General features: G+C 33.5%; 1 protein-coding gene across 1 annotated transcript; it reads left to right on the top strand.

Moving 5' to 3' along the window:
* The first annotated feature begins 242 nt into the window (after positions 1-242).
* On the top strand, positions 243-8,643 carry LOC127711599 (uncharacterized). Its single transcript, XM_052217701.1, has 3 exons — positions 243-755; positions 1,443-1,502; positions 7,057-8,643. The coding sequence occupies exons 1-3, from the start codon at positions 260-262 to the stop codon at positions 7,416-7,418; spliced, it is 918 nt and encodes a 305-aa protein (XP_052073661.1). The 5' UTR covers positions 243-259; the 3' UTR covers positions 7,419-8,643.
* Positions 8,644-9,542: the final 899 nt, after the last annotated feature.

Below are 9,542 nucleotides of genomic sequence, written 5' to 3'. Positions count from 1 at the left end.
CGCTTCGAATACAGCAACGTTATAGTGTTATTTTCACTCGCATGCAAGAAATATTCGTTTTTTTTTTCAATAATCTTTTTAATTTTGTGTAATTCTAGCAATAGAAGTATTTTGCAGAAAAACCCATCAATATCTGTATTCATATACATGTTTTCTTCATACTTACCGATAATTTGTCTTTTGTAATATTACAGTTTCTCGATGTAAGAATAGAGCTTCCGTTGTATTTATGGTGCCTATGAGTCGCTGGAAATCTACCATGACAGTTTACTTGGAAGACTTCTTACATCAGATTGTGAACTATTTTGAAATATCAAAATATGACTTTAAAATTAAAATTTTGGAATATGGTCCAATTTCTCGCGCCAAGAGTAAATTCTTGACGTCGCGAAAATCAGCAAATACTGAAATTTCATCATTAGGCATTAAACGGACAAAAATTAAAACCAATGGGATATATCTGAAGCCTGTGTTAGAGGATGCTATTGAAATGCTTAATGTTACGACGGAAATCTATCGAAAGAAAGTTATTGTAATCTTTTTAAATAATATCATATTTGATCAGACAGCGTCATCATGGTATGCAAAATATATGAAACAAACTGGAGTGGTGTTCTATGTAGTGACGTCATTTAAAAGAAGTTTAGACACTGCAATGAATCTAGCGTCAGATCCCTGTAAAGCCTTTGTTGTTGATGATTACAAATCTGGTATGGATGACGTCATTAGTGACCTTGGAAATAACATTTGTCTCGGTAAGTAAATACATTAATTTTTGGGTCCCTTTATAGCTTGCTGTTCGGTGTGAGCCAAGGCTCCGTGTTGAAGACCGTACTTTGACCTATAATGGTTTACTTTATAAATTTTGACTTGGATGGAGAGTTGTCTCATTGGCACTCATACCACATCTTCTTATATCTATTAACAAATGAAGCTAAGTATCTTTTTAATTGCAAAATCCGGTATCAAAACATGGAACTTTGGTGGATAGTTGTCTCATGGCAATCATACTACATCTCCTTATTTCTAATTGGACCAATTGTTCGTTAAATTTCTATTTTTATTTGCGACTTAGGGAAATTACAGGACATATAGAATATATTTCAATGAGCATCATAGTAAAAATAATGACAATAAAATTTAAACTTATCCTCTTTACTAATTGGGTGGAAAATTGTCTTTTGAACAAATTTATTTTGGCTAATTGGATGTCAATGGTAGACCTTTGAGTGTTTAGACTGTTTAATTTAAAAGCATTGTTTTAGACTCGAGAATTAAGAGCTTGACACATTGTTTAGACATACAGCTGTCTATTATTTAAGATTGTATATTGCCCTCTAGATGTGTTATGGCTATGTTTTGTCGTTGTGATGTTGTCTGATGACGTGTAAATCCATCTCCCTTATTTGTATGTATTTCTGTAATCTACTTGTTTATTTCAGTCTCTGATCCACGACTCGCTGTAACTTCTGGTCCCGATACACTTGGAAATTGTAATATAGGTAATTTATTTTCTCTGAATATTGTTATCATGTAATTAACATTTCAATTAGTTACAAACCTCTCTTTAAGTCATCTCAAGCGTTAACTTTGGAATGATTATCCCTGAGCTTATCCCGTCCGGTAGTACAACCCATACAAAGGTCCTTAAGGCTGTGATGGATGTATAAATACACAGCCACGTCTGTGAATAAACTTAATAGTAGCAAGGGGACGTTAGATCCGATGCTTTGTGCAAGATGATTGTAGCTACGCCCCCTGCACGTTTAAGAATCGTTGCCACAACTCTATGAGACTATTGCGAGGCAAATATTCGGTTCCTATCCAAAACACTTTCCTTTTCTTTTTTAATCCAAATTCACAACCTTTCATATCCCGGTTGACCGTCCTTGCAAGGACCAATTAACAATTAATACAATATTGTTCCCGTCCTGAATATCCATGAAATATTTTCCACTGAACATTAAGCAAGCAACAATCAGTAATCAATTAATTTTCTACATTTGAAAATGCCTGTACCAAGTCAGGAATATGACAGTTGTTGTCCATTCGTTTTTAATGTGTTTTGTCATTTGATTTTGCCATGTGATTAGGGACTTTCCGATTGAATTTTCCTCGGAGTTCAGTATTTTTGTGATTTTACTTTTTAATCAACACGTTCAGTCGACGTTTGTCTCAAGTTACTTTTTTTTTAATTGTTTTTTTACCCTCTTTGATTTTCATAACACCTACATGTTATGCATAATTATGCTATTTGTGGCAAATGTATTCGCTATTTGGCTTAAATGTATGTGCTTCATATTGACTTATAACTGGTGGCTTGTATGTGCGTTATTGTGGTTTAAGAAAACAAATCGTTAAACAGTAGATTTTCTAATGTAATTGTTTCATTCAAACGGTCAAATATTAGAAAGTTGATGAAAAATAGTTTAATTTGGATATTAAAGAATCTAACTTATGCATCTAACATTTGACCTGGGTTTTTGCCACAAATAGATATATTGTGTGTTAATTTACGTTTTTTGATTGAGTTAAGCCTTCCAATTGATATTTTATAGTGTGTTTTTCTAAGTTGTGATGTTATACTATTGTTTCAGAAAAGGGAGAAGGTTTGGTACCATTAAAACGTTTAATCCCGCTGCAAATGTTTGCACCTGTCCTAAGTCAGGAATCTGATTACAGTAGTTGTCGTCTGTTTATGTAGTTCATACGTGTTTCTCGTTTCTCGTTTTTATATAGATTAGACCGTTGGTTTTTCCGTTTGAATGGTTTTACACTAGTAATTTTTTGGGGCCCTTTATAGCTTGCTGTTCGGTGTGAGCCAATGCTCCGTGTTGAAGGCCGTACCTTGACCTATAATGGTTTACTTTTATAAATTGTAACTTGGATGGAGAGTTGTCTCATTGGCACTCATACCACATCTTCCTATATCTATATAAGAAGATGTGGTATGAGTGCCAATGAGACAACTCTCCATCCAAGTTACAATTTATAAAAGTAAACCATTATAGGTCAAAGTACGGTCTTCAACACGGAGCCTTGGCTCACACCGAACAGCAAGCTATAAAGGGCCCTAAAATTACTAGTGTAAAACCATTCAAACGGGAATATCCATATAACAAAAATGTAATTTGGATCTACACTTAGCTTCAGAAAGCAGCATAAAGACCTAACATTGGTCAGTTTGGAGTCAGAATAATGCATCCAGGTTGGGTGACATGTCTCCCTGCTGACTGTTGCCTTAAAAGTAAAATCTTTAAAACTGGCACAGAATATCATTCTATAGCATGCAGAAAGATTTATGAACATATAACTAGAACATGTTATTGTTCTGAAACCTACATGCAATGTTGACGTCCGGACATTAAATTAAAAAGTATCCATCAATGAATAAATTGCCCAAATAGGAAGAAAATATCAACTGGGCATTTAAAACCCGGAAGTCGAAGAAAAAAATCACGCAAAGACAAACAACAACTTTCAAATACTACTGTAACACTAGAAAACCATAAAAAAGACTGAGTAACACCAACCCCAATAAAAAAACGTGAATAGACTCCACTGCACCGGTAGGGTTCTTAGCATTTCCTGTTCCACTAATGTTGCATTTAGTGATGTCACAATCTATTAAAATAAGATGGGATCCGATTGAAATAGAAAAAGAAGGTTAGACATCTAGATATTTTTATAAAAAATATATTACGAGTTCTTGCAAATTATATATAGAGAAATACTATTTGTACTCAAAGATATTATTAGTAACAACATAGTTATAGGTTAATCTAAACGTCGATTATATAATGATTTAGTCAATGACACGCTCCTCCTACATAATTTATAAGTGTAGGTACAATATTGTATAATGGTATAATGACATGATGGCGTGGAATATAATTAACATAAAGAATGTTACAAAATACACCACCTACATGTAACATTTTAAATGTCAAGGAAAAGACAAACTATGAAAAACCAGAATATTTTATTTGACTATGGGGAACTTTTGTTTTTAACACCATTCATGGGAAGTTCTAAGTGACAATAAATTTTGATTGTCAGATTATAATTGGTGTTCCAATGGATACTAAGCGTGCGTTTCTTCTCTATTCCTTTCACTGTCTAGATGGCTTAACTTATGACATATTTTCTAATACAATTTTGACTGCGTCCTATTAAGTTTGAAACAAAATGTTCAAACCGACTAAAGTTAACCTTTGACTTGGGAAGTCGGAACCTTTCTAATAAGAATGAAATCGGTTGTCTTGTAGATTGTTATCTAATTCTTCATTCTTTTAAGCAGCTAAGAAGTCTTTGTAACAGTTCTTGAAAGAACAATATATTTTGAGGATAAATATAAGTTTGCAAACTAATCTTTTACCATGATATCAGAGTAATTTGGATGTCCTTTTTATGTCCTTTTTGGTCATTTAGATCCTAACGTGTTTGGGTACTTATACATCCTTGGATTTCAAACGTTCGGGTTTGAGCGTTCCTGATGAAGGTAAATCCAGAAAGACGCTCTGGACGAACGCAATTTTTTAAATGTTTTTTTTTTTGCATTTACAACGGGTGTCACATGCGGAGTAGGACCAACTTACCCTACCGGAATATAGATCACACCTGGTCTTTGATCGGGTTGTGTTTCGCAGTCTTTAGTTTTCTATGTAGTGTTTTGTTCTTTTCGTCGTTTTTTTTCATTTAGAAAAAAAAAATTATGGTATTGTCGGCCTTTCCACAGAAAGACTTGTAAACAAAACAATCCGTCTGTTTGGATACTCTAATTGATAAGAAAAAAGAAAGCCCACTTTTAAAGATAAAAAAAACACTTCAGTTTATGTATAAGAGCCAAACAAAATGTTCCCGAGACACTGGTAAACATGTAAACTACAGGTTAATTTAATGTAAATGAACTCTTACTGTATCTATGATTTAGGCAATTGCTAGCAGTACTAATATATATTCATGAATGACTACCATATATATTCGAAGAATATAATTGAAAAAGGGGCAGATTTGACACATCTACTTCAACTCAAAACAAATCGAATTTTGGTCTCTGTTTTGATATATAACTTTCTTTAGAGATCGATATATGGTATGGACACTTGTCATTCATTGAAGGTCGGTCGCATGCTGGCCTCTTAGATTTTTTATGGCTTAATTTGGCTGCTGTCCCATTGACGTGTATCGCCCTGATCATGCATGAAATATTTATCACTGGACATTAAGCAACAACCAATCAATCAATTATTGACGTATACAACACTCATAATTTTATTCATAGATCTATTGCATTAATATTGTGAACATTTTCAAATACACTTATCTGCAAATAAGCAACCTTCATTCTACGCCTGCCAAGTTTCATTTTTAAGTTTAGTTCAATATATTAAAATGTACTTAAAATCGGTTTTTACACGATGCATATCTTTAATGTATTACTTTTTAAGTCTGCCCCTTACGCAATATTTTATCAAAGTGTCAGTCTCGACTTTTGAAAATTTAATTTTATGTAATATATTATTTCATTGAGCATAGATACCAGTTCGTTAGACTTCTATGTAAATGCATATTTACAGAGAATAACATGCATGTGTTTATCTGAATTTTATCTGAAACCTAGCAGTGACTGAGAAATGTTTTTGAAGTGATTTTACTTTTTGATTTAAAGTCATGTCTTTACATGTGAAAAGGGAGAGTTGTATACATTTTTTACCACCAAGATAAAACCGAAATTATTTTAGCTGTCTAAATGTTTGGGGGTTTTTTTTCTTAGGGGGGGGGGGGGGTATCATGCCTGTATCTGTTCGAATAATTCGTAATATAACGTTATCAAAGACGTCAAGGTACTTTGGAGCATACGTTTACAATACAACAGTTTTACCTAATTAAATAACAAAAAAATACTTGTATGACCTACATCACCCTAAAGGTTGACTGGGGTATTCAAATATGGTCATCCCAGGAGTTCTCCCGTCTAGCAGTAAAATCCTAGCTAAACTGGGATGTCCGTTTGTCTGTGTGGAAAGTATTAATAGGTAGCCACGTCATCTGATGCCTCGTGTAGGTTGGGTACCACGCTCTCTGCAGGTTAAAGAAAACGCTTTAAGGGTTCCGTTGGTGTCACGCTGCAAGGCAAAAATACCATAATTTTACACGTAGTGGAAGTCCAAACTTTCGCCCATTATCCCAATTTAAACACAGTAATTGTCTTTTGTATTAATTGTTATTTGTTCTCGTCCTGATATTCGTGAAATATTTGTCACTGGACGTAAAGCAGTCAATCATTTTTAAACCACTAACATATAAGGTTAGTAGAATTGAAGTGTCGAAATGGTTGACGCCACCAAACGAACCAATCTGAGAAATTGCGTAATCTCAAGATAAATAACATTAGATCCTGACTCACTGCTTCAACTCCCTCAGGCAAAGTTGACCTTAGATGGATTTGGCTATTTTTAAGGTCCTTTTTGGTTATATAGCTCTTTAACTGTTAAGGTTCTTATACATCCTTGGCTTTCAAATATTCGGCTTTGAAAGGTCCTGATAAATGGTATATTCAGAAAAGCGCTTCGAAAGCATGAAATTTATAGCGTGTTGTTTTCATTTTTCTAGTGGGACAAAGCAGAGGTGTGATCTGGATCCCAGGCACATATAGATATCAGGGAATAGTTTCAGTGAATAAACTCAAATGATACTAAAGACTCGTTTTTTTTTATATCCTACAGGATATACTGGTATATATTTGAACGGCCCATAAGGTTAACCTATCTCCTATAATTCTAATGTCAAAGACGCTGTCATTAATAGAGCAGAATCAGTACATGAGTTCTTCCCCATGTTTTGGTGAGGTTCATGTTGTTCAATCTTTATATATATATATAGCTTTATTCAGTTCAATTTTATGCATTTGTCAATGTGAAATATTTTCAAATGAATTCTGCTTATGTTAATGATCATAAAATTAGCGATCACCTTGAAATTCATTTGTTTGCAAGTTTGTTCAAGATGGCAAGCTATTGTTTATGCCTTTGGTTTTTTTTTTTTTTTTTGCAGGAATATTGTACAAGCCACCGGAAACGGAAATTCACTTTTTCTGTGCAAAAGATGGACTATTTCCAGATCCTTTGAATTGTGCGTATTTTTTTAAATGCACACGTGGGACAAGTGTTCATTTAAAATGTGAACCGGGAAATATGTTTGACGCGAGAACACATACTTGCAATCATAAAATGGCGGTTACATGCTACACGGGAGTTTCCTGTCCAGACGACACGGGACTATTCCCATATCCGAACGATTGTTTCAAGTTTTTAAACTGTTTTCAAGGAATGCCTTATGTACAACCTTGCCCTTCAGGATTAGCATTTGACAAAATCGTAAAAAGATGTTTGTTACCAATGCATGCACTTTGTTGATTGCTATTGTTAAAATAAAATTAGGGGACTACAGTAGACATCGTTAAATTTTTTTCTCTCTTGTAAAATCTTTCTATAAAAATGTGAATTATACACAATATATAAAATCAGTGTTTGTACTGTGTACACGTACACACAAATAGTTTAGAAAACTCCGACTAATTGCCGGCTATGAACCTTGTTTGAATAGTTCAAGTCAAAAGACGTTATTTTTATGTCCCTGTAATGTCTTATATATTTAAATCAAATTTCGATTTTTTTGTGTTATAAGATATAAATTTACAATCAAGTATGGGCAAGTGAGGGATAAAACTTTATTTCAACAACATTTTGTAAGGAATTAATGAGCAGGGACATCTTATTCGAAAAGTAATTACAATAGTATCAGATTTCAAAACCCACTTATTGACTAACCTACCATTTACTAGTGACATACTAATTCATGAACCCTATGTATACTGGTTAAAAAAGTTGAGCACCATATGTTTTAATTAAACAACTTTAAAGAATGAATTTCCAGAGTTTTAATCTTTACAATCGACTTTTCGACGAGAAAAATGTACCTTGTGGTTTACTTTCTTGTAACAATGATGAGTGTTTAAAGTGTTGTTAGTTTTTAAAATATCTAATATAAAATCTAAAACATGTGTTGCTTAATTTTTTTTACTCATTATATATAGACATCGTTTTTTTACTGAGGTATATTTGGACAGGGTAATGTCTACCTGGGAATAAAAGATGACACTACTATATTATAATATAAGTATTTAAACCTATCAGATTCCCCCTTTGTACATTTTATGCATATCCTAGTTGTTGTTAAAGTATTTTGTTAAGACCAGTGTTTCATACTTAAAGTATTTGTTACTAAAAAAGATATCATTATTATTACTATATATAACGGCCAACTGCAATTTACCACAAAATAAGTGTAGTTTGATTTTTCACCGATGGCATTGCAATTAAAAAAAAATAAGAGACGTATGGACGAGAGAACAAACATTTGCCTTTAACCATGAACAAGTTTCTTCGAAGGATTCATTACATATACATGTAGTATCTACAGGACACAAAATACGTAACACATATACATGTATATCCTTCATTGATAATCTTTTTTAAATACAAAATATTTGAACACTATATATTTGTTTGTCTCATTGTTTATTGATATGCTTTAAATGCATAATGTAAATATTGTGTTTGTTCAAACAATCCTTGTAATCATGGCGTATTTATTGTTTTCAAAAATATTGACATTTTGAACGCTATAAACATGTGTGTTGATTCTTTTGTATTTGTCTTTTGTTGTGTATTTTATTAAATATCAAAGTTTTACACTTTTTATATTTCAGAACTGTAATTTAAACTTTTAACTGTCTGGTCAAAGAATTGGATGACCCTTTGAAAAATGAATACATAATGTTTAATGATGAATTAATTACATGTTTTCAATATTTCTGCTCTAATAATCAGACTATTTTAGTGAAATACCGTTAAGGGGAGAATTTCAAAGGTATCGTTTAAATAACATCCAACGACGTTCAAATAATTCTCGAAGGATTTATGAAAGTTGTTAAACTCCAAAATTTACAACGCAGAACAAGTGTTTATTTTGTACCTCGTTGAATAAGTACAGTCATCCAACATAAAATATTACATAAGAAGGCACAATGATAGGAACTTCAATAAATACAAACTGGCGTACTTAATGACTTGGGACAGGCGCATAACGAACGTGGCGGGGTTACACCTGTTTGAGAGTATTCCTCCCTCCCCCTTACCTGGTACAAAGGTGGAGCATCACACCCTGTTTGAGAGTATTCCTCCCTCCCCCAAACCTGGTACAAAGGTGGAGCATCACAACATGTTTGAGAGTATTCCTCCCTCCCCCAAACCTGGTACAAAGGTGGAGCATCACAACCTGTTTGAGAGTATTCCTCCCTCCCCAAACCTAATACAAAGGAGGAGCATTACAACCTGTTTGAAAGTATTCCTCCCTCCCCCAAACCTGGTACAAAGGTGGAGCATCACAACCTGTTTGAGAGTATTCCTCCCTCCCCAAACCTGGTACAAAGGTGGAGCATCACAACCTATTTTAGAGTATTCCTCCTTCCCCCAAAC

The sequence above is a fragment of the Mytilus californianus genome, unplaced genomic scaffold (assembly GCF_021869535.1).
Source record: "Mytilus californianus isolate M0D057914Y unplaced genomic scaffold, xbMytCali1.0.p SCAF_8, whole genome shotgun sequence".
NCBI classification, from domain to species: Eukaryota; Metazoa; Mollusca; class Bivalvia; order Mytilida; family Mytilidae; genus Mytilus; species Mytilus californianus.
The sequence above is the reverse complement of the archived record's forward strand: the minus strand, read 5'-3'. Positions and strand labels throughout refer to the sequence as shown.

What these genes read in the sequence shown, in the direction of transcription:
- LOC127711599 (XM_052217701.1), top strand. Translation starts at nt 260, where the DNA reads ATGACAGTTTACTTGGAAGACTTCTTACATCAGATTGTGAACTATTTT. An exon ending in TGGAAATAACATTTGTCTCG is followed by an intron (nt 756 to 1,442) that starts GTAAGTAAATAC and finishes TGTTTATTTCAG; the next exon opens with TCTCTGATCCACGACTCGCT. An exon ending in ACTTGGAAATTGTAATATAG is followed by an intron (nt 1,503 to 7,056) that starts GTAATTTATTTT and finishes TTTTTTTTGCAG; the next exon opens with GAATATTGTACAAGCCACCG.